Source organism: Amblyomma mixtum, chromosome 2, assembly GCF_055824585.1.
Source record: "Amblyomma mixtum isolate Tamu chromosome 2, ASM5582458v1, whole genome shotgun sequence".
Lineage (NCBI taxonomy): Eukaryota > Metazoa > Arthropoda > Arachnida > Ixodida > Ixodidae > Amblyomma > Amblyomma mixtum.
Window position 1 is genome coordinate 60,250,174 of NC_143013.1, and position 26,127 is coordinate 60,276,300.

Below are 26,127 nucleotides of genomic sequence, written 5' to 3' on the forward strand. Positions count from 1 at the left end.
TAGAAGCCTTGCAATAGTGCTTCCAAGCTATAGCAGCGCCTGTGAATCTCGAAGTTGACTAAATCTTGCAAGGGTATTTCATATGCATGATTAAACGTTTCAATTTCTTAAGCGCAGGCTTGCCGCAACGCAGCGTTCAAGGCTTTAGGTGGCACATTTGTGAAGCACAGGTTTTCGCTCTTGGCCAAACGCGTCACTGAATATAAATCGAAGACAACGCAAGGAAAACACTCACAGAAAGTCAGAGAAAACAAGCTTTTCTTCATACGCCTTTGCACTTATAAACTCAATTGCTGCAGGAGAAGTCGCGGCCACAGAATTCACACGTGACAAGCGCTCGGTAGCTCGAGACCGTCTAGCTCGAAACACATTGAAAGGCGGTAAGGTTTATCCGTTATGCAAAAGCGCCGCAAAAACGTCGCTATCGCAAACTCTCACGTGCTTGACCAAACGCAACTTCTCGTTCGTTCTCGGCTGGCGTACATATGTGCCCGCGACAGTATATATATGCGTATATATGGTGTATATATGTGCCCGCGTAAACACGCAAACGACAGTACGCACTCACGCGGCTCATCTAGTTTGCCTGAGCAGACGTTATTACGAAGAGCGAGCCCGTGTTGTTCCGGGACTTGTTGCATTATGGAAACTGCTCTCCGTCCGAACACGCTATACACAGGCCAAGAACGAAAGCTTTGGTGATTATGCATGAACACGTGTGCCGGCTCGGATTTGCTGAAATATGCAGCTTCGTGCCGCCCCGCATGGTTGCCGCACCATTGGGCAGCTGTTCTCAGGCGGCTAGTTTCGCCCGCCCGTCTGTTTGTTGTTATCTTTCTTTATTATCACCGTCGAGAGCGCTTGTGCCGGCACGACACCGAATGTGGCCATTGCGAAACACTTTGTATGTGTTTTTTTTTCGACGTTTCATCTATTTTGATGCTCAGAATAGAGCGTTTGTCGAAAGTGAAGAGACCGCTGTGCCATAAAGAATATAGATTTGCTTGTTTATTGGATACCTGCATCACCCGTAGGGCATTACAGCAGGGGGGCTAAAAACCGTTAACTGTCACTTTACATATTATTTCAACGCATAGTAAAAAGCATCGTTCATCGGAATATACACAGTGCTTAATGGCAAACTGTTCCATTCTCGCACAGTTGTAACAGAAGAAGAGTAACGCAAGACGTCACCCCTACAAGAAAATTCCTTGACCTTCAAATCGTGGTCCAGTCGCTTCGATATATATTTTCTATATATATGACGTTGCAGTTGGTAGTGTTTCCGACTTCAAGAGCCTTAACAGGTAGAAAGGCATCAAAAGCCATACCATGAGGCACTGCATTAATATATGCGCGCAATGCTCTGCTTACTCCAGAAGCATGCTGGAGCATGGTGTGGTTTTCGATTTCCAGTTCCTATACGTAACCACCCGGAATATGTAATTGCTACAAGCTTTCTCCTGGAATGGTGCTCGGCTTACCTCGGGTGAAGTGCTCGGAACATGATGGGACGTTGACCCCACCGTTTCTAGGCGAAAATGCCTTGCGCCATGTCGCTGTTTGGCCAAAGCTTCCTTGCTCCATAAAAGCTCATCGTCATTATACTTACTCAAGGAAAAAAACTGTACTTACCGCAGTTTAGATTCTGAACCCAAAGTCAAAGTCTGTGGCCAAATAACAAGAGGTGTGAAGATCTTATCTCGTCTTTAGGACGTTCGTGCAGCCGAGGACAGCGAGGATCGAACATAGCTTAAAAAAACACGCATGAGAAAGGTCATCTGTGTGTTTTCTTGTGCTCCATTAAATCTTCAATGAGCAACCAACCAGCTCGAAGTGAGTTAAACAGTGAGCAACTGAATAACTATTATTTGCAGCCAACGTGTTCACGATGGTCTAATTACGACCTTCTGCAGAGTCCAGACACCCATGTTTCTGACGACAAAAATTACCGCTAGAACTCGACAGGCTTTTCCGCGTGTGCGGAAAGGGAGCTCACGCTCCAGCGGCTGCAGCAAGCAGCTTCGAGCATTGACATACGCAGTGAGGAAAATAAAAGACAAGTTGCAGGCTTACACTGGCCTGCAAGGACAAAAGTGTTCTGACAGTCAGACGACCTGACTCCTTAGCAGTGACTACAAGAGCTACATGCGTGCAAAGGATGGTTGTGTAACAAAGTAAGAAAAAAACAAAAAGAACTGCAGACGAGGAGAAACGACGAGCTTCAGGGCTGTCTAGAAGAATGGTCTTTCCCCCGCGCACGTGTCGAATGCAGTGCAGCTCCCTTTCGAGAACGTCGCATTGCATCGAGACCTGACAACCTCGCCAGACGTGAGCGACGGAACAAACGCCATGCTTGACACTGTGCATGTTGTTCGAGTAGGAAAATGAAGCTCATATGTCGCTGCCTGCCCGTCTCTGGTGGTAACAAAGCACTCCTTTCTACTTTCTTTCGCAGTGAAAAGAGGAAACGAGGTATTGATTTTACGCTCCAGCGGCTCCAGCAAGCAGCTTCGAACATTGACACACGCAGTGAGGAAAATAAAAGACAAGTTGCAGGCCTATACTGGCCTGCCTATACTGGCTTGCAAGGACAGAAGTGGTGTGACAGTCAGACGACCTGACTCCTTAGTAGTGACGCCACAGAGTTTAAAGACGTGCCGACAATCTGTCGTGTAGGGCCTTGCGCGGACTTTGTCCGCGAGATGCCCAGAGAGCGACTGCCGTCGCAGCCCACAACCACAAACAGCGATTAAGCAAACACCCGTCTCAGAAGTTCTCTCTTTTGTTTTATCTGTTCGCTCGTATATACCACTGGCTCATTTGTTATTTGCTTCGCTGCCCGCACGGCAAGCCCAATAATGGCGCAATTCACTGTCGAACGACCGAGCGCTTCTCGCATAGACAGCTTTGCCCGTCAGCAAATGACGTCAGCCGATCCCATAAACGGTCACGTGTCGACGGGAGCCCGGGTTTGCCTGCGAGGCGGTGGAGACAGCCGTCTATCCGGACGCCAGTTAGGGGCGGCTCTTGCGCTTGCTCTAGCGGACGCCGTGCAAAGATGCGCCGGCTGACGACACGGCGTAGGCGATAAGGCTAAGCCCGGCTTCACGAGGTGAACGTTATTAAAGAGGCTGTTTGTTTTCCGGGTCGCTTACGCAACGCTAACTGCCGCGGCTGGCTTTGCGGATTGGCGTCTGCAGACTCGACCTGGAACGATGAGCTGTCATTTCTTCGCGCCTGTTGCGCCGTGAACGTTCATTGCTTTTTCTTAGCTTTCACTCGAGTGATTAAAAAAAAAAAAAGGCTGCATTCGGCCGGCATTTAGGCGCCGACACCTGTTACAAAATAGCTATGGGGCCGAACTAGAACGATGAAATCAGACACCAATCACAAACCTGTCACAAACAGATCCATTAACTCCGTTCCTATTGGTCGATATGTCCGCCAGTCTGTACCCACCACTACGAGCGGAGCTTTGTGACAGTTTTGTTTTTGGTTTCTAGATTGGGATCTTTCAGTAATTCGGCCTCTGTTCTCGTTGTTCTCCTCTCCCACATTCGTTACGGAATGTACAGTAAAGAAGTCGTACATTCGTAAAGGAAAAAAAAATTGCCCTGCTCGAACCGATAAAGAAAATAAAAAAAAATAAATAACCGCGTTAAATTTTGTGAGAAAGACTGACGTCTGCAAACGCATTCGCTATCTCACAAGTGTAGATGATATCAGCGTACTTTCCCCCTCCGTGCTCCCAATTCCTGCTTTACGTTGAGGAGAAAAGATATTCCAAATCCACTACCTTTTGTTTTTTTGCAGAATGATAAACAATTAAGTAATTTCACAATTTTATTGCAGAGACAGATAAGGTTTAAACTGCAGTCACATTCGGCACAGTGTGGTAGCCATGCTCCGATCACAAGAGCCTCAGTCATCTCAAGCCGAGAATACCAGAAGCAATCAGTTCCTTTTTTTCTTCCATTTTTCCCGATGCTCTCAGGGTCACTAGCAGCCCGTAAAGCACACGGTGCAACATTGTCTTTCAGCGGAATTGCGATAAGTTCGCCGCAGGTATTTTTTTTTCTTTTTTCCGGAAAGGGGGTCCCGCGATCTCTTTCCGGAGTCGGCCAGAGCATCCGGCGGCCGCGTCTCAATGGCAGGAAGACGGAAAGGCAACAAGAGACGAACGGCTCGAACGTGTGGCGTGACTACTACTACTGAGAGCGGGCCCCGGCGCACACGACTGGGAATGACTCACGGTAATAAAAAACGTGCGCTACGCGTGTAACCGAGTGGAGGGAAGCAGCATTTAGTGAGGTTAGCGACTGGTAAAAAAAAAGTAAATTTAAAAAACAAAATCGGCGGGAAGAGACGAGGGTACTTTACGCGCGGCACCTGGGTCAGAAAAGGGGTTAGTGAGGCACTCGCAACACTGGCACCAGAACCTCGTTCTCCGCTTGGGGGCGCGAAAGTCGAAACTTGGTGGCGGCCATGGTGGCGGCTGTGACGGGGCGCCATTTATGCGAAGCATACTACTTTAGCTACCACTTCAGCCCTTCACCGTGGTTATGCGCCTCCAAATCACGTGATACATGACGTCACACCACGTGACACGATGACGTCACGACAGTAGAGAAACGGGGGCCCGCCTCGCGCCGTCGCTGTGGTTGTGCGCCTCCAAACACGTAATACATGACGTCACACCACGTGACACGATGACGTCACGACAGTGGAGAAACGGGGGCCCACCTCGCGCCGTCGCTGTGGTTGTGCGCCTCCAAATTACGCGACACGATGATGCTTCGCATTCTCCAGGCTTAACCAAGTTAAGCCTCAGCCATTTTTTTGTCGTTCACCCACACACAGACACTCAGCTTGTCTGTCCGAAATTTGTCTTCTCTCTCTCTCTCTCTTTCGCTTTTCTTTTTTTTGTAACTGGCGTCGCGCTTGCGCTGAAGACGGAGAGGAAGAGACGATTGGAGAGGGTCATGGGAGTAGTGAGTGTTCGAAGAGAGGTTCGGAGGATATGAAGAAAACAAACTGGAGCGCACAGTTGTGCCAGTTTCTGCCAGCACAGCGCTCCCGAGAGGGCGCTCGTCCCCTAGCAAGCACGCCTCCCCCTCTTCTTGCGACACTCCATCTCTTCCAGACCCGCAGTGGAGGAGAGCGCAGGATAGACAGATAGACAGAACGAGAGAGAGGAGTACTCGAATAATTTTTGTCATTCCGAGGTATCTCTACAGGGGTGAAAGAGGGACAGTTTAAAGCAGACGTTTAGTGAGAAAGAGGAGGGGAGGGACACATAAGTGAGGGAAGATTCTTCGCTAAATTCTTATGCTTTCTTACTCCACTTGTACAGAAGGGGCATACTTTAATAAGCTTTAGCGAAGAGCAAAAAGAACGCTCGCAAGGTAGTGATCCAAACAGTCCTCTCTCCTTGTCTGGCGCCGAAGAGAGCGAGAAAAGAGAGAGAGCAAAAGAGGGCGACTTTGATGCTCCCTCCCTTCTTTACGCGCCGGGAAAGAAGGCGCGCGCTGGAAGAAAGGAGGAGAGAGGCGCGTCTATCTTTCTCCTACGCACCGCTATCCCTTCCTCCTCTTCCAGACAACGGCGGTGGCGCGCGCGCGCGCGAGCTGCTAAGGGACGGAGAGAGAGAGAGAGAGATTCTTTTCTCTCTCTCTTCTTTTCATCGCTTCCCGCGCACGCCGCGCCGGAGTCCGGAGCGGTGGAAGAGTCGGCGGCTTCGGCAGAGCGGATCTGGCGCCGAGCGGACGAGCAGTGCTTTCGGTGTGAGCGCGCCGGTCGACGCATGAAGACGGACAAGAAGTTCCTCGAGGCCCTGGGCTCGCCGTTCGGCGTCGTCCGCAGCAATGGCGACTACGAGGTGGCCCCGACGGCCGAGAAAGAGGCGCGCGGCGGTGCGGTGCTCGTAGACGACGAGGTGTTGCTCGATGTGGACGCGCTCCCCGCGAAGCCCGAGTCGGGCGCCGGCGCCGACGACCTGGGCTCCAGCGAAGAGGACCTGCCGCTGCGCGGCAACTGGGGCGGCAAGTTGGACTTCATCTTCGGCTGCGTCAGCTACGCTGTCGGACTGGGCAACGTCTGGCGCTTTCCGTACCTGGCCTACGAGAACGGAGGAGGTCAGTACCCGCCTCCCACTTGTATGACTTCTCTGTGCACAGTGCTGTAGTGGTGCGGTCTCTACGGGGGGCGCTGCGGCTTGCGCGCGCAGATGTGTCCGGTTTGAATGATCTACATGACAGCGATGGCTTCATGGATCAGAGAACGGTGCCCTGTTCGTGCTTCTCGCACTCAAAACGTATTCTATCGCTGTTCTTGCGCGAAACGCTATCTAATCGAAGCCAGCTGCCTCCCAGTTTCCCCACCACTTTATGGAGAGGTTGGGACAAAAAGGGGGATGTGCAAAGCACAAGCGTTTGCAAGGCCTCTTAAAATGAGGGGCTGGTATTCATTTAGTTCTAACTGTACTCACATATCTGGGAAGGCGTATTTGTAAAAAACGGGATAAAAAGTACTTTTCTCCGCTGCTCAACGGAGACCCTCCATCTTAGGAATTGTCACGGCTGCTTTGTGATGCGTACTGTCTTTGGCACTGTGCCGCGCTTTGTTGTGTCTGTGCTTTGTTGTTGACATGTCGTGCCTGGCATTCAAAGAGACATTTGCCGCTCTGTGCTCCGCCGCTGATTTGTACAGGCCGCCCCCCCCCCCCTAGCGACCACTGTCTTTCAGTCTCCGGCTCAGTTCTTGCTAATAGAAACAAGGGGGAAAAATGGCATGAATTCACAATAGCCAGAGAGACTTTTTTTTGCTGCCCGGCTGTTCGCCTAAACGGTCGATTTGGCAGTGACACGTTAGCGCTGTCGCGTTGAGTAAGCGGCACTGTGTAAACAAACCGATGCTCGGGAGGAGGAACGCGCCGAAGTCTCTGTCCCCGGACGAGTGAAAGAGCCAGCGGCAGTGAAGCGTTGCCGAAAGCCGCGCCTGCGGTGACAGCGAGCGGATCGATACTGCGCGCCAGTCTGTCTGGATCTGAAGAGAAGGCACATCGCGCGATGCTTGTCATGAATGAAGCACACGACAGTCAAACCATCCTCGTAACCGCGTCCCCCCCCCCCCCCCCCCCCCCCCTGTCATTCACGCAAGTCAAAACGCGATGCTTGACCGAGATTTCTCCGCGCGAACAACGACGGCTCCTCCGTCTAGCGTTAGCCTGGCATAACCTCCAGATCCAAGGTTTTTTCGAGTGAGAGAGGGACAAGTTGTGGGTGAGGTGAGAAGGAAAGATGGGTTCTCTGTTAGTTTGTCGCTCGTCTAGGTAAGACAGGTAGAGGGAGAGAGAAGTTGGCTGCCCCGCCGAAAAACCAAGCTCGTCGGGAAAGCCGCCGGATCGCGTTTCGGCGCCGGCGTTTGCGCGCGCCGGAATACGTGCTTTGCGGAACGGCCCTCCTCCCAGGGTTGTCTGAAGGTCGAATACGCGGCGCGCGCCGCTCTCGTCTCGGACTCGCTTGCTTGGCGGCGCGCCTCCCAAACTACCCTCTTCTCGTTGCTCGCGCTCTTCTTTGGGGGCCCTGGTCTCTCGCGTCCGCTGCGCTCGGTTCTTTCATTTTTCTTGTTCCTGCGGCAACGTGCTGAGCAAAACCTGCTGCTGCCCAGTTCCTCTTCTGTCCGCTCCCGTGGTCGCTGTTTTGCGGGCTTTCGCTCCCAAGGTTGATCGTTTTCTATTCTAGTAGCCCCCCTCCGAATGCACTGCACTTGGCGCCCAATCCTCCTCCCCGTCTGGCACCGACAGAGTGATGCCCGGACTTACCCCTTTCAGTGCCCTCTCACTCTCCGCCTAGAATCGGAAAGGAATGCGTTTCGCTATAGAAGAGAAAGCGGTGCTTCCGCGGTCGCGAGGACCCGACGGTCTCTCCGAGGTCGTTACCGCGGCAAGAACGCCCGCACTTCGTGTTTTTGTGCGTGAGACGCCTCCATATTTCTCTGCTCCTTCGCTCGGTTGTCTGTGTGTTGCTTTAATCCCGCAGCTCTTACCGCCGGCGCTATCAATAAATCCTGCACGCGCGCTCAGTCGCCCGATCGGCATTTTTTCCTTGGGTAAAAACTGCCCGCCTCGGCCGTCGAACGGTGGAGTCGAAGCACGTTTCGTAAGGCCGAGATTGGATCGCGAATTCCAGCGTCGGTCGAACGCCTTTGGCACTTGTGCACGCGACGTCGGCTCGGGCGTGCAGGACCAGGGCTGGGCGCAGTGTGTTTCCGGAAGCTGTGTAGTGCAGCCGCTCTCTATCTTGCGTACTACCGGAATGAAAACAATGAGGGGGTGCGAAATGCCAATCGTTTGGAGCGCTCGTAAATGTTTGTTAGCTTTTCTCTCCGCACCTGCGAAGGGCGTTCCTGTTCTTTTGTTCTGCATTCTCGCCCTGTTGTTGCTGTTGCTGAACACGTATGCATTACACTTCTTGATAGCTTTGTTATAGATTTAGTTTGGTTTGTTTGGGGTTTAACGTCCCAAAGCAACTCGGGCTATGAGGGACGCCGTAGTGAAGGGCTCCGGAAATTTCGACCACCTGGGGTTCTTTAACGTGCACTGACATCGCACAGCACACGCGCCTCTAGAATTTCGCCTTCATCGAAATTCAGCCTCCGCGGTCGGGATCGAACCCGCGTCTTTCGTGTCAGCAGCCGAGCACCGTAGCCACTGAGCCACCGCGGCGGGCTTTGTTAAAGAGGGAACTTTAGCGTATTGTTAAAAGAACCGCGAAGAAATCTTATTGCGGTTGCGCGTAGCTTCACAGAAAACAGAAGTGGGAAACAAAACCAGTGCGGCATGTGTTAATGCACTTTTTGCGCCGGGCTCACGACTGTTAAATCTTGCAGATCGTGGACCCGCTTAACCGCAGTTCAGCTGGTTTTTAGACGCTGCGCTTTTTCAAGTTTTTCGCGTTATAACTAGTCAGATGTGCATTGCATCGAAATAGCCTATACGTGAACAAACGAGCTGGAAATACGCGTCGCACCTGTCAACTTGCTCGAGCCCGCTTCAAGGAAGGAAAGTGGTGGTCGGATAGCTGTCGCCACTGCAGGATGTACTTAATACCGAGCACGCAGTCCAGCCCCAGTGTATTTTGCCTCAACGAGAGGAGAATACTGTGGCCGCTGCTAATAGGGAAAGTGATATTTTTATTTATTGTTTCACAGCATTGGTGAGGATATTGCGGAAAAAGAAAAGAATACCTTCACAAAGAAAAGCAATGGAATTTTCGCTCTAATACCAAGAGACAAGATGTTCCAAGAATTTGCGCGAGGGTAGTGAACTCATTTCTCAAGGCGCCAAATTCAAAAGCTCAATATTCAAGGAAAACAAGGTGTATTTGTACATATCAGCGCAAAAGTAAAACGCGAAGAAAGTCTGTTAAGACAAAAAAATAAAGCAACTCTCATAGGTGATGTAAGGGTTTTTAAAGTTTCGGTTTGCGTTTAGAGATGTTTCTTAACGCGCAAATAAAGCCGTTTCACATTTACGCTCTGAGCGAGAAGGTATAAGATGAGCTTTCTTTTTGTGCTATGGGCTAAAATTGTTTCAGCAGCTCGTGCAAAAACCGGTTTGTCTAGCAACGTTCATGGCAACTGCATTTTCTGTCTATATAAAAGTGCGAAAAAAAAATTGAATACAATAAAGCCTGTTCCGAGTAGGCGTTCTTCTCTCTTCTCTAGTCTGTCCGCGCTTGGAACAACGCAGTAGCAACGAAGAAAGGGAATACGTTCCCTTTCGCAAGGACGTCGCTGTGTGGAATGTTGCGGGACTTAGCAGGAATTATGAAACATATAGTACATGCGCACAGTCACGCACAGTATTACCTGCAACGCGTCAGCGGCGACAGCAGTGCGATTCGTGCTTCATAGCGATTCTGCGACCCTCGGCCACTGCGCCCTTAGCACATACTGCAGAAAGGCTTGCTCTTTTGATGAGCAACAAGACGTGTAATATTTCACCACATCCAGCCTCTTCCCACTGTTCCATGAGGTTGCCCGGCCCGGCTCCTTTGGCGGTGGTTTCGCTGGTGGTACTACCCCTTCTCCCCTTCCTTTCTTTTTCTCTCCTCCTTTCACTCTCTTTTTTTTTACACTTTCTTTTCTGAAATGCAAAATTCTCTTTTTTTTTATTCACTTTAGTTTATTGGTTTGAGCCCGTTGTGTCGTAAGACGGTGCGGGCAGGGCACTTTTTATTATTTATTTTTAAGCCCACACTAATATCTGTTCCATGAGAATCTTCGATTGCATCTATCATGTTGCAAGTTATGCTGCGTGCGACTGTAGTACGTGCGGGCTCTAGATTAGTCTTTACTTTACGGGTGTTTCTGTCGCTCAGCTAAGCGCTCATGCCAAGAGGAGCAGTGCGCCCTCGTTTTCGTGGTCCACTCCGAATTGCAGCAACTCGAAGCAACGGTATACGCATAGAAGAAACGGCACACAGCATATTGCTGATGAACGGAACGCACAGCGCGGACACACTCTGAAACCCGTGCTGCACGGGTGCGTCCGAGTCGAATGGCATTCGGACTCGAAAAACTCCCGCGGTGTAGTACGACAGTTTATAAACGCATTCGAAAGCTTCAGCTCGTTTTCAGTGTACAACGATGACTTCAGCGGTGACACTATAGCCTTACAACGGCACCAGCGTGATCAATAGCAGCGTATCATTGTAGTGTGACATGTTTTTTCAGTCCAACAACACAGACAAGTCCGATCGGTGGGCGGTCATCCTTCATGTCCTCGGCTGAGCGAAAACTTCATCCTAATGAGGCGACGGTGTGATTATATCCATGTTTGTCTCTACATGATCCAAATTAGAAATAAGAAATGCAAGCGGATACATTTCATATTTGCACACTTTAGAACTCACCAGCGATAAACGCTTGCTGAATTCTTAAATTGTAATCTACGACGACCGCCTTGCCCAGTGAGTGTGTAAAGTCCGGTGTGTGATTTCGGCGGTTGTCGAGAGCGAATTCACAGGTTTTAGCGAATCCAAATGGCCATCGAGTGTAGTGTTGACAACAGTGACCTGAAATCCACCATTACTTACATCGCAGGACGCGCATCCAATGAACGGGAAGCGCCCGTGTGACCCATTGCTTTAGGCAGCTAGCAGCAGTCGTCGCCGTCGCTTGTAGTTTAACAAATTATGCCGTTTAAGTTAATGCGAATGTTCACCGAACATACTTTTGGGTAAAGTGATTGAACATCAACTATTGGTCGTGTCGGAGAAAGCAGGGACAAGTCGCGAGAAGCGCCGGTTCTGCGTGATGTCAGCAAACCGGCTGTCAAGTGTTTCCCGGGCGGGCGATTTAAGCGGCGCTTCCTACAATTTTTCGCATTGCGTAAACAACCACGGTTACAACTGATACAAAGAGAAGAGTTTTTTTTTTATTAATGGAACTAAAGCGCAGATTTAGTTTTAGAAAATGCAAACGAGCACTAGTTGTTCGTACGCAGCGATGTAAACAAACAGCAGAGAAAAGCAAGCACCGGATATCGAAAAGCCACTCAGCCGAAGTAGTCGCGCGGCTTTGGCGGGGCAAAGCTATGGCAACGGCTGTTGGCCGGTGCGGCTTTTGTTCGCGTTTGGAAGGCATTCCAAAATCTTGAATATTTCCGAGGAGCTCTGTCGACTCGAATGTTACCTGAATTGAATGCCGTAGAAAAACTTTGTGTAGCAGCGTAATTTTGGCAGTCGAGTCGAATGTCATTCGTTTGGACGGCATTCGAAACGCCCGTGTAGTGGGAGCATAAATCATTGTATGTATGCCGTTAAAGATGTCAAAAAGGTGCCTCAGAGTGTCCCTGGAATGACACCTTTTAGGGTGTTCATAGACACCCTTAAGGATGTTCACAAACACCCCCATAATGTCCATGAAAACCTTTATGGTGTTCATGAATGCGCTAACATAATAAGAGGGTTCACGAACACTTTTAAGGTGTTGGTGAGCACCCTTAAAGGGTGTTAGCCCTGAGACAAGCGCATTACACATTGAAAGGTATGAAAAGTTTCAGAGAGCACACGAAAATTATGGTCACCTGATGTCGCTTTCTTCTACAACAAAACTTAACGTCCGGAGACAGCCAATTGTCTCCCCGGTGCTGCCATCTTCGTTTTTGTGCAGCCTTGTTTTGCGCTACCGACGTGGTTCACATCTCTCAGCTCACGCAACCCTTCCAGTTGGCGACCCCTCACCACATAACCGCGCGTTCATTGACTCGTTAACTCTTGGCTACTCTGGCGAACCTTTTACATTGCGTGAATTCTCACCAGTTCCCGCGATGAATAAACAAATAAGGAACGCCGAGGCGACACACATGCTAGGTAGGTGGAGATGTCATCGACGTGACGTGCGAACTGCACAGTACTGAGCGCTCCGCGAATAGTAGGCGGGGACATATTTCCGGCCACCTGCCAGAACGTGTGCCAACGAGCGGCGAGGACCTGCAACAACGCTAATTACAGTTCGCTGACACACACTTCACCGCCCTAGGCGAAGTATGCGTCGCACGTATACAACCGACTTGAAATATTTCACCGGAGCAGCCCCGGAGAGATCAATCGCATAATCTTCGAGTTAATCAATTAACGCTTCAAATGCGGGCAATATTTTTAAAGCCCATTAGCCGGCAGAAGTCCTGTGAGCCAAATCAACTCTCACTTGCCGTTCAAACTCTGCGTGCGGCTCTTTATGGGACAGTTTTCATGGTCAATTAAGACTCCTTGAACCGCAGCGGTGTATGGAGCGGAGGTAACACTTATACTCTCGTTCGAAATGCAGATTACGAAAGCTTCACGCCTGAGATGGTCGCAAAGAAGAACAAAAAGACTGCTGTAGCGCAAACGCACTGTGATTTAAAGGTACCAAAGAAGATTCCGAGCTCGTCTTTTTACCGTGGGAACTCGACCTGCACGCTCCGCGAGCTTTCTTAAAAAACTTCTAATTATCGTCCTGTGCGGCCGATTCCCCTAATAAATCAGATTAAACGTCGCGGCTCCCGCCTTTCCTTTTTTTTTTTTTTTTCGAACTGACCTCTGGGGAGTCAACCAACACATGGAGTGCCTTTCAGCCAGTATCGTGGCGGCTTCACTTTCGCTCTTATTTTGTTTTATGTTTCTGTGATTAAATAGTTTCAGTCGCAGACAGCATGGCCGCAAATTAGGCCCACGGAAATAAAAATACCCGTGTACTCTTTGCTTTCGCGGATCACTCCGCGTATTACTACGTATCACTCCGCCGATGGCAGAGCGGCAAGCCGTCACGCGACTGCCTGAAAGGCACTCAACGCGATAGTTGACTCCTACTCTCGGAGGTCGGTTAAACAAAAAGGCGGGAGCCGGGACGTTTAATCCGATACAATAGGGAAATCGGCCACACTGGACAATGATTCGGAGCTTCTAAGAATGCTTGGAGCGTGCAGATCGAGTTCCCGCGGTGAAAAGGCGAGCTCATAATCCTCTTTAGTGCACCTTTAATCCATCTTTTAGGTGCCTGCTGAAACCTGAAACTACGAGCGTGACAAGTTGGTAGTTAATTAATCATCCATATGTGTAATTTTATTCTGCTTGGATGTTATATGTGTGTAAGTCGACAAGAATGGTTAGTGAATAAATTATTCAGAAAAGGTCTGCTTCTCCAAGCGTTTTGCAACGTCTCTTAATTGATGCGATGCCATCATCACTTAATAGCCGGAGCGACAAAAACAGCCTGTGCATGGGTCAGCCCTGCGGCTATAGATTTCACGAGTCACCTTCTAACCTCGCAATATTTATGACTGCCTTTTTTTTTTTTCAAATACAGAAATGTATTCTGTGAATTGAGTGCCAGATTTTCGCAGCACCACTTCAGCTTCGCAAATGTACAGCTCGCCTCGACAAAATCCAGGTCTGGGATTACGTGAATAATACTAAAGAGCATCCACGTCTTTGTACGCGTTCACTCCGCACGCGGCCACGTTTAGCATGCGCCGAATACGTAGCTGCCTATAAGTACAAGCAGAGGTTATCAGTGCAATGTTAATGAGTTTGGAAGAAGAGAAAGTCGAAGACGAAGAAAAAGAATGTAGCAATAGAATGCATCGGATTTTATGGAAAAGAGAGCACAGAAAGAGCGCGACAGGTATTTAGTAGTCGATCGCAGGCGAAGTCACTGGAAATATATTTCCGTAGGAGTTGCGACACATTGTTTAAATGGTAGATCCGCATTTTTTTTCCTTTTCTGCGACTCGATGAGGTGTACGGGCAGGTCGCTTTCGCCACGTCTTCATTCTGACTCCGATCTTGGCGCTTATTTGCATGGAGGCCTCATATGTATCTTGCCTTAACGCAGACGTGTCTCTTTATCTGTTCATCTTTCTCGCTGGCGTGATTCATTGATGGCGGATTGAAACGTGCGCATTCCGGTTCTCTGTCGCCGTTAAAAAGAGACTAATGCTGTAACGCGCGCTGTTGAATGGTCGCGAGCAAGTTTCTCCCGGCGCTGATCTTATCGCATTCAACACGCAACGGCGCGCACGAAGCGGTTCGGGTGCGCTCCCCGCCTAAACGCCGGTTCCGGCCGCCTCGTGAAAAGAAAAAAAAAAGAAGCAAGAATAACAGAGCCCGTCTGAATCGCGTAGGCCGCTGCCAGCATGCGTACACAGATCGCGTACGCTACACACGTTGCGCCGGACCGACCTGCGAGGGTAGCGGAAAGGAAGAAGGAGGAGTGGGAGGTGAGAGAGAGAGAGTGGAACATCCACATGTGCGCCGCAGCTCACATCGTGGCCCAGTCTCATTTATAGCTCGGCCCTTTTGTCTGTCACGTGCTTGTTTTCGTTGTAGAGCGCACCCCGGTGCACCTGGCCGTTGCACCGCCGACACAACAGGGGAAGGGAAAGGGAGACGAGTGGCGAGGGTTACGTGTACCGCAGCGCGCCCGCATGCCGAGCCTGTTGTTAACAACAGTTACGCGCAGCACTGTGTACGCTGAAAGAAGAGAGCGCACAGCCGCGAAGCTATGCGTCTTGTAGGCGCGAATCTAGGTAGTACAACTGTGACTGCATTGATCCTCAACACAGCCAAAACACGCGAAGGTTGAAAAAGGCAGTGTCCAGACACTACAACAGTGAGACGAGCCATCAGCATATAGTGTGGAAAGCTAACGAGAGAATCTATCGAGGCCAGTAGGCGAGGTATGGGCCCGTCTGTCAGGAAAACACCTCGTGTGACCACGGCGAAATAACGGTGTTTTTTATAGTTCCAGCCTCGGCGGCGTTGCACTGAATTAGCTGCGCGCAGGAGTCCGCTCGTCGTACGTGTCTGTTCGCTCTTCTTTCTTCGTTCATTGATCGATGCCGACGCTGTGCCAGCCAGCGCGCTCTGTAGGGACGCCGACAACCACGGCCGATGGGGGCGCCGCAGTCAATAACATCTCGCTTGCGTCGCCAAGGCCACGGTCAGAGGGATAGTCGGCTCGCTTATAGTCTTGGTTATGCCTAAAACAAGCCGAGACCCTCTCGATAACGATCGCGGAATAATGCAGTGTCGGCGACAGTCTGGCTGAGAATTCCCGCCAGTCGACGTCCGAAGATGGCGCCTCCGCGCGTGTTCCTCAGTTTTTTTTTCTTTCCGCCGCCATTATACTAACCGCACCTGCGTTCGTCGTAAAGCGGAATTTCTGTCTTTCTTGACCCTGTAACAAGCTTGGCAAGACTCCGTCGCCGCCGAAGAATGTAGAAAAGCTGGGCGCCCCTAACAATTCGCGTAATTACAGGGGTTGCGTTATAACAGGCAGTGAGCCATGCACGCGTTGCGAGAGAGGACATTTTTTTTTTTTTATCGTGGCCCCGATCGTTTCACTCTTCGGGACCAGGTGTCTCACAGCGTCCGATGCCTGTAGTAGGTGTCACTGGAACCGTCGCGCCGATTACACCGGACGCGGCGGTTAGAGCAGGCCACTTACACTTGTATTAAGCGTTGTATACTGCGTGAAAAACGAAACGCTAAAGAGGCGGAAGAGAAAGAGCATAGAAATACTTCATAAGAATGCTCGCGCGGTCAAGAACTGAAGCGAGCGAAAGTCAGTGAAAATGTTCTGTACTGGTGTCTACTTTTATATTCATTGGTGCCTTAATTGCTACGACGCGAAGAAAAATCTAGTAGTCTGGTCGTTGCCTGGTATATAAATCTGCTTGGAGAGCCTGGTAGATAATTACTTACGATGATTAAAGATATTCTATTAGCAGGACCAATATAAAAGGCACATAACAAGTGGTCGAACCAGCAATCACTATATTGCCTTCTCGCGCTTTATATAGCAGGCCTACTCGACCAGAAAGAAATATTGATGCATATGTAAGCAAGCTATATTAGGAACGGACAAGCAATAAAACGATCGTCTGCCGGCCAGTGCTGGAGGCCCATCTGTCGTATCTTTGTCCTTGCTTCTAGCTGTTTTTATTTTCTTTTTTTTTTCTGCGTAAGCCACGTGTACCATCTAGTCTGCGCGAACTTAATTTTGATGGCATCTCGCTTTTAGCCCCGTATGCACCGGTTCCGTCGCCATTTGACACGGCTATTCTTCAGAAATCTGGAACTCCGTGTACACATACCGACGCGAAGTGCGCCATAGAGTTTTGTACCAATATTTGCGCTTACAGTAGTACCATTACTCTTGTAGTTAACAGTGCAAGATACTGCCTTTTAGTCGAAAACGATTTAGCTTAAGTTGATGGGGCATTAAAAGAAGTTGATTGGATACTTAGGACAGCGTACTGGAGGTTGCAGAATGGTTAAGGGAGCCGAAAGTTATAGTTTTCTGTGGAACTAACTATGACAGCCAGTTTTTGAAGCTGAAAAGTGATAGGACGGATTTTCTGTCTCCAACTAAATAATTAGGAGCTACAAGTTATTTCAGGCACACGTGGCTGTAAGCTGTTATAACCTGCAGCAACTGACTACCATAGACTAGTTAACAAAAACGTCATCAGTTCCGACTAGCTCACTGAAGCGTCTTCAAGAATAATTGTAACTTCGCATCTTTTGTGCTCCCTTGAACTCCGCGTACATACAGATTCCAATACTGCCCCGCCGCGGTGGCTCAGTGGTTACGGCGCTCGGCTCCTGACCCGAAAGACGCGGGTTCGATCCCGGCCGCGCCGGCTGAATTTCGATGAAGGCGAAATTCTAGAGGCCCGTGTGCTGTGCGATGTCAAAACCGCAGATGGTCGAAATTTCCGGAGCCCTTCACTACGGCGTCTCTCATAGCCTGAGTCGCTTTGGGACGTGAAACCCCAATAAAGCAATAAACCAAACAGATTCCAATACTGATTGCAGGTATTCCTTGGAGGCCGCAGCCTGCAGCTATAAAATTCAGCTGGCTGCTGCCTGTCAACATATGTGGTAAAAATTAAGAAACGAAATACTACGGGACCGGCCCCAACATACGACAAAATGCTTTGTCGTTCTCTCGTTGCGACAGCCTTTTCTGTAGTACTGCGAAGTTGTCTTTTGTCGTGACAGAACAGGCTGTGTCGTTACGGCAGCGGGCTACACAATACGACAGGAAATGAGGAAATCTTGTTGTGACGACACGAACTTCTGTCGTCTGGTCCCAAAATGCTACAAGACAATCTGTTGCTTGTTGTATTTTTTGATAGGGTGACCATTTACGTTGCCAAATATTTGCAAGTAGGGGCTTATCTGCAGTGACACAGACGTGACGTATCCATTATGTGGGCTCAACTTGCGCCGACGTGGCGTATGCTTTGCATGTGGCATCTGAGATCTCGAAACGTGTTTCCCTCTCCATATCACTTTTTTACAGTGTTTATTTAAGATAAACTAAGGACCACTCCGCGCCTAGCCTTTAGGTTAGAAGTGTGTGATGAGAGGCTAGTTGGTAAGACATTCTGAAGACATAAAACTACGCAGGAGACAGGACACAGAAAAGATGCAGACAGGACGAGCGTAGGACAGGTTAGGACAGGTTAGGTTAGGACAGTAACCTGCTTTCTGCAGGCTTGCAGATGCTCTACATATCGCGCCATTGTCCGGAGGCGGGAGTCCTTTTTGTTTGTTTGTTTTTTGAAACCTACGTGGATATTACGGCGGTATGAGGAGCGCTGTGCTGATGTGCAAAAGCGCCCGCAGGACGTTAGCGTCTGTTGTTTACTTGTGGTTCTCTGTCATCTTTTGTTCATCAGTGCAGCCCGCGTCACGACCTTATAATTGCTTTGAAAGGTTCACCCAACTGTTATTAAACTTGAAACGCGGCAACAGAGTTGGATCGTAATTCACCGCATTTCTCTTTCGACATTACGTGCGTCATTCTGAATCGTGGCAGTTTGCAGCTATCGCTTCGCAGACTTTAATACGAGGTCACGCCGAGTTTCATAATGGCTCGAACTTGAAGGGCATGCGTGACGAAAGCTTACTACATAGTGGGGAATTTCCTTTGTCGTCGGACGTCCACACTGGATAGAGAAATAAAAACATTAATGTCAGCCAGTGCAGCGCTTGCGACGGGGTCAGTGTCCGGTTGGAAGCAGCCGTCTCTAAACGTAGATGGTATACAAAGTAAAAATAATAAAATATTAATGGAACAAGTCCTCCTGAAACTCAACGCTGAATCAACGTTGTCCGTGAACTTAGCGACGTTGTCATCGTTGAAGTGGTCTCGAATACACGGCACAGTATACAAGATGTTTAACCTAAGACTTTCCACAATTTTTAAAAATACGCTTTTTGAGCTATATACAAGAGCGATTTTTTCGACATGGAACTGTATGTGGTGTAGCACAATTGTATGTGCTATAGTACATCAGAATGCAGCTAAGACGTGCTAACTGGCAGGCTGGTTAATTAATACTGAATAGCTAACTTTTTAACTATTACCGTTAGGCTCCTTAATTATTGAGAGGCGTATAGCCCACAGTAAGTAATATCTATGCCAGTTTTTAGAATTTCGAAAATTCGGTTACCCTCGGCGTTATGGCCCAACAAATTTCGCAACATCGCTTCAAAATACATGCGCTTTCGAGAAGCTTACAGGAAAAGCGACCTCTCCAGTGCAGGTAACTCGTCGAAATGGCCAAAATTTTTTGGGACACAGCGGCGATGGTAACCGCGTTTTCGAAATTTAAAAAACTGATATGGATATTACTTATAGTGGGCTTACACTCCTCTCAGTAATTAAGGAGGCTAAGACTAATAGTTAAAAAGTTATGTACTCGGTATTAGTTAACCAGCCTAATAGTTAGCGCGTCTTAGCTGCTTTCGCGTGTACTACACTGCTGGCAATGCTATGCCGAAGAAAAGCGTTCTTCTAATTCAAATAGCTTATCTTTAAAAGTTGTGTTATGTCTTAGGTGGAACACCCTGTCTATACCACGAGGTGAGCAAGCCGTGCAAAAAAGAATTCAATACTTACTGAGACGAAAATACCGAAAATTATAATTGGTGACATGAAAAAAAAAAAGAACCATAAACAAATGTATGAACGCGCGGATTAGAGGAAGCCAAAAGCAGCACAGCCACGGTTCGAGAACGCAGAAAGAAAGGATGAACAAGAAAGAAAAAGGCAAAATAAAAAGCGCCCTTTAAAACGTGGAGACACCAAATTTTTCGGGGTGAGTTCTTGCTTTGTAATGATGCGTACAACATTGGTAACCATGGATCACAGCGCGAATTCGTCCGCGCTCAACAAGTAATTCGTAATTGAATTTTTTTCTTCTGTCGTTTCAATTTCGGTTTCAGTTGCCATACGATGTTTGCGACGTCATGAGTGAGTGTGGGATCACGTGAGGCATACAAAAACTGCAATATAACCGCTGCTGTGTCATTGCAATGAATTTAAGCTCTTAAGCTAAACTACTTCAGAAGCGAAATAGCAGCAAGTAAACAAAAAGCTGTTATATGCTACAAAAATGGCCTATGGGCGGCAATAGAAAAAGCGATGTGCGTCTATGACCTTTCATGATCGTTTATACACGCCTAAAGCGGTGCTTATTGCCAGCTGTTGAAAAATATGTGGCCACTAGAGCTAGAGCTTCGGAACAGTTCAGTTTAGTTCAAAATAACTTTATTGTTTCAAAGCTCCCCCCCCCCCCCCCCCCCCCCAAATCTCTGACACGGCACGCAGGCTTCCTGTAGAGGAGTAATGGGTTTATTTACTACTACACTAACACTTAAATTTAAGGATGCTGCAGCTGCCAGTTGGGTCAGTTCCTTTTGCAGGCTAGAATCTGGGCTTCTTGATGCTTCATTCCATAACCATGCAAATGTTTTTAGCTGTCGATAGAAAAGTATATCCGCCTTAATCTACTGCTATAGATGGCCGTAGGAAAGGCTTATAGCCGGCCATAGGACATTTTTTATATGCATGCCTTACGTAATCCTGTGCTCACTTGTGACGTTGCAACTCTCGACTGCTGAAATGCTGAAACCTGAACTGCATGGAAGAATAAAATAAAATACAGTGAAGTAGTGAGCGTACGAGAATTTCACATGGTTTTTCAGTTTACTAATGTCTTACGCATTATTAGACAACAAAATACCCAATGAAAACTTCGATGTTTCTGCCCGTTTAATGGAATAGTCTTCCAGATATCTGGGTCAACTTGTATACAGAGGAGCGAACGGCCGCGCGTGTTTGTACGAATAAAATGACCTTTCTCCCTCCCTGTATATAACATTTTTTAAATGTCACCCATCTCTCTGTTCGAACATAGCTTTGCTGTTTCCAGTTCGTTCAAGGTCTGGACGGTGCGTAACAGCCATTCTGCAGCTGCTGTCCTGGCAGGTCTCTCTACACAAATGTCCAGCGCTCTGCAAAAGCATCGCGATGCAAAGTAGAGCAGATCTGAAGATAAGAGGAGAAAAAAAAAACTGTCGCGAAGAGATCCAAAGCGCAAGAGCACGGCTTCTCTTTGTTTTTCTTTTTAATCTGATCAAAAACAAAATGTGGTGGGTGACCTTTGCTAGAAACGGGAAACGGAATGAGGCACACGTATGACAGCGCGCAAGTTCAAATTCAAAGCCGGCGGTAAATCAAAATCACCCTCTACCGCGAGAGTCTTGACGGCTGCTGTTCGCCGCATGTGCCACACACATTGCTTCAGCAGTTGTGGTGTTCCTTTTCTGTTCATGCCCATTGTACGCACTGATTTTTCTTGCTCCTCTGCCAGTCTGCCCTTGTTACAAGATATTAAACTCATACATCTCCTTAATTCCTACCCTTTCTTTAGCTTCATGTTTTTTTTTTTACACGAGTAATAATACAACACCTTCGGGAAGACTTCGTTTCTTAAATTGTGAGCTGGAGCGCTACTTCCTAGACTGTCTGTTCAGCCGTGGTAGTGAATGCGCAGGCTTCCGACTCTAAAAACAGTTCCTCTGGAGTTATCTATGACAGAAAACAGGCTCTTTCCCAAACTTACATATACTAAACAAAATGCACCCTACGATATACACGAACAAATATCCCTGGTGCGACGAAAAACCTACACTATACCACATCACATGGGCCTGCCAAAACATAGACGTGGTCCCCAAAATACAAAACCCGAGTGCGGAGCAGTGGGAGACTGCTGTCCAGCGACCGCTGCGAAGACCAACAAGGTCTGGTACAGCGAGCTCAACGGGCGGCAGTGGCCAGCGGAGCCCTGGACTGAGGGCAACCGACCACTGATTAGAGGCGGACGACTTCGACAGAGAAGGCTCCTGGGGGTAGAACCAAGACGTCTCTGAAGATGCCCCAAACCGCAGGAAAAACCATTAGTGTAAATAAAGTTTTCCCTTCCCTTCCTTGGGAAGAGTTTACTACGAGTGCAAACACGTTCCTCTGGATCTGAGGACACCTGAAGGGAGACGTGAGGCAGTTGTCTACTACTTAATTTTGTTCGCAATGCCTGAGCTTTGTGACTCTCTATGACACTTAGTTCCATTGCTTCTTTTGAACCTTGGCTTCCTGAGTATCAACTACATAGGTTTACAGGTTAATCCAGTCCAAGATGACTCGTTTGTAAAGTTTGTGGGCATACCACGTGCAATGGACGTTGCGAACGTGTGGTTCAAAACATGTTGAGTGGTAACATGCGTACGGCACTCATGTGGCCAATGTTTATGTCATAACACAGTTCACATCGCTTCGTTCCATATACAACGTACACCGCCTAGAAAATCATTCCATTACACTCGCGGCCGCGTAAAAGCAGAAACGATAGCGTATTTTACAAAGCGGTTCTGCCGTGCGTTTTGGCATCTTGCGCCCCGTGAAAGTTGTGAAAACAAGCCGGTCGGGAGAGCGTCCCAGTCACGCTCTCTAAATAGCCTTTGTGCTCACGGGTGTCAAGGCCTTGCAGAGCTTAAGACGCGTTGCTCAAAAAACGACACGTGCTACCACGGCGCATTCTAGGACAGCGCCGGCTTAAAGCGTGGCAACAGCTAAGTTGTATGTGGCAGGTGGCGACGCCAAACGGACTGAAAAGGAACAAAAGAAAGGCGCCATGCTCGCAGCTGGTGGCAGGCTGTAACGATGCTTCGATACGGGGCGAATTTCGTTAATTATTCTCCGCCGAGCACATCTTTGCGCTCGCTGTCAGCCTGACATGTGGATGCGTGTGGCTTTTTACGCCGGAAAGGCGTCGCCACTGTTACCTTACCGGATGTGACGTCGCTCTCGTGACAGAGACAAGCTCGCAGGCCTAGAGCTATTAGTAGGTAATGGGGAAATTCATCGGATGACCTGACGACGTCACCTGCAAGCTGTCAGTTATAGTGTATAAACAGGCTGGGCTGTAATGAAACGCTTCAGTAATATGAGGCATTGCACGTTACCTTCATGCATTCTTCATGCAGTGAACTTCGTCAGCCCATTTGTCGGACTATGCACTCCATCATTCCATAGGTTACATCAATACTCGCCATTGCATCCTTAGCACCCATTTCATGGCCGCATTTTATCTTAGTTTTTTTTTCTTTTACCTCTTCCACGCTGCTCTTTTTCGGTCTTTATCTCCCAAATTCCCCTCCCTACGCAGAGTAGCATGCCAGCGGTATTTAAACGCCGGCTAAATTCTCTGTATTTCATTTTAAAGAGTCTCTCTCTCTCTCTCTCTCTGAGGCATGCAAGTAAGGGCGTGAAATTCAGTACCAGAGAACGCGAAAACGGCGCAGGATAGCCGCGTTGATGCAAATTAAGCGAAAGTTGGCAGCCTTTGACGCGCAAAAAAAAAAAAGAAAAGCACACTACAGGTCGTGCATTTTTTTAGAGTCATTGAAATCTTGCAGCTTTTTGCGTCAGCCGAGAATCACCGAGACTGAGAGAGGAACAAAAAGTGGGAACAGGCGAACGAGATCCACGGCAGCAGCGTCCGGTTTTCGTAGACGGGGAGAAATAGGCGAGATAAGACTGCCCGAAGGAAACAGAGAGCGAAGCGAACGAGATATATGTATTCCACAGTTGCCCGCAAGTTGCATCACGTGAAACATTCGAAGAAACGCGGAACGAGCCCAAGTCGTAGTTTTTGTGTTTTATATCGGGTGTTACCGAGAGCATTTAAAGCAAGGAAATCTCCGGCGGAATCGCTGCTGCGATGGGTGCACGCACAATGGGTACGTAATTAAGTGGCGTGGAAGGAATCCACGCCATGATGTCGTCATATGACAGAAAATAACTATTCATCGCCTTCGCTTGATTAGGTTTTACCGTTTGAGATGGTCTGTGCATCCAAAAGTGAAATGGGCGCTGCGATAATTCAGTATGCATCAGAAATGTGCAGCCTGTCACATATGTTGAGAAGTCATACACTCCACTCTGTACGCCCCCATTTATCCCGACCGCTACTTCTAACGCGTGTAAACTTCGCAACGATCCCGCAAACCTAACCCACATTCTGTGGGCATGTCCGCAAATATAACCCCACGCTGTGATGTTCCCACTATGGAGCAGTAGGAGGCGCTGATGCCCAGCTCTAGCACTGTAGTTCAAACAGCGCTAAGGGTCTGCGCCGTGGAGGACGCCTGGGACTGGGAGGACTTTCATTGCTAATAAACATGAATACAATCTCAATCGATCAATCAAACAACAGACGTCATTAGAGTTCGGACGCTCGGGTGGTTTGTGGTACCGATTGTTTACATAAACAGTTTAACTTTGGCTGTCAAGTTCCTCCTGAGTCATTCGAGCCTGCTACAACATCCCCAGCACAGTTACGGTAGGGTGACGACCGCAGTCACCCGTGCACTTTTGTTATGTGCTGCACCGGCACTATACATAGGCTGCGAATGGCTGAAGGTCGACGTTTCAACGAAGGCCCACATCGTTACGTACGTGGCCGATATTCCGAACTAAATTTTCAGGCACTATACAGATTGACTGACTAGTGTCTCTGCAATTTGTACCGTGCCTAGCTGTACGATTATTCTGTCCACGTGGGGTAATTTAATAGCTTGTATTTTCGTTAAGAGCAATTTGTTTTCTATCCGCGTGTCCCGCCTTCCCTGGCTCATTGTTCGACGTGAGACCTGTCGCAGAACTAACAGTGTCATGACGCAATCGGTTAAGTCAGAATGTTTCCGCGCTGTCACAGGAGCAACCCATCGGTGCAACGTTCGTTCATCGTTTCCAGGCACCGATGCGATCTTCTCGTTGCAGCGGCTTATCCAGAAGCAGGCGGAGTGCAGAGCTCGATCCGGCAACATTAATACAAGGACATGTGTTACGGTACATAGTTGGGGGGAATTTATTAAGAGCAAAGAGGTTTGGGAAGGTATTTGTCTGCAGTTGCCTCCAGCGGACCGACTGCGCCCCCCTGAGGCGCTTCAGTTTGTCGCCGTATGCTTGTGACATCGGATCGGTCCCCACTTCTCACAGGGCCAGTGTACAACAATCGTAATCTGATTGGGCAAAAATTTTGGGGTTTACGAATTGTTGCGACGCCCGTGGTCATTAATGTAAACGGTGTTCATGTTACAGGCTCCGAAACTGTTAATAAACCCACAACAGCCTGGCAACAAAATCGGTGAAACAGATGCAGTAACCATAGAGTTTCTTACTATTACCTAGAGGGAAAGCTGGCAGCCCGTCTATGGGAGTTTGCGTGGAGACCCCTCGAGACCACTTCAGCCACCATGGGCGCTCAAAGCATCATGGGGCGATGAGCTACCGACTGCAGAACTACAACTTTTGGCCAAAAAATAATAGAAAAATAAAGCTGTTTGATAACTAAAAATATCTTAACATTCAATATCTTGTCTAATGATTGCAACAAACGAGCAGAAAAGCATGTAAGTGCAAAGTTTGCCCAAAATAAGAGATGGCTAGCTTTCCTATTGGCCAAGTAATGAACACTACAAAAACTAATATTTCGTAATTAACAGGCGCACCATTAAAAGTAAATATGTTTTCAAAAAAAAATTTGTTGCTTAGATACTTTTAAGAGTTTTTTTAATGGCATTTTGAAAAAAGAAACCTTTTATTGGCGTCGTATGCTGTTGTGGTTTCGCTACTATGGCTTTTGCACACTGCGTTCGCTCGAAAGTCGTCTGCGCACACACGAACAGCGTTTTCGGAATGAATCATCTCGGTAATGCCACTCCGTGTTCCTGAAAAACTACGACTGTCTCGCAACAAGTAGCTCACCGCCTCATGATGGTGGCTGAAGTGGCTGGAAGTGGAATGTGAAGTGGAAGTGAAGTGGAACGTTCATGGTGGCTGAAGTGCAGCGCCGCCAGCTTTCCCTCTAGGTAATAGTAATAAACTCTATGGCAGTAACCAAAATATGTGGTTATCACAGTCTGATAACATATATTAAAGAGGCAAAAGAATACAAAATAAAACGCTGTTCACAAGATAATGGTGATGTATGTTGACAGCTTTAGTGGCCACTTCCAGATGGCTCCACCATCCGTAAATCTTCGCAAAATGGCCCCAGGGACTAGTCGCTTTTTGAGACGGGAGTTTCGCAACTGGCCGGTATGATCTAAGAGCTCTGGTATATATCGTATACAGATATAAAATCCGAAGGGTTAAACTTTTTGCTCAAGATAAAAATCCACTTCTCTCAAGGGGCCATATCTCAACACACTG

General features: G+C 48.4%; 1 protein-coding gene across 1 annotated transcript in view; it reads left to right on the forward strand.

Annotated features, from left to right (window-relative positions):
• Window positions 1-5,706: 5,706 nt before the first annotated feature.
• Window positions 5,707-26,127, forward strand: part of LOC149359467 (sodium- and chloride-dependent GABA transporter 1-like) — a 67,182-nt gene continuing 46,761 nt past the window's right edge. The window contains exon 1 of the mRNA XM_089571681.1: window positions 5,707-6,137. Coding sequence (XP_089427807.1) covers window positions 5,807-6,137 — 331 coding nt within the window. The 5' untranslated portion in view covers window positions 5,707-5,806. The remainder of the gene's footprint in view (window positions 6,138-26,127) is intronic.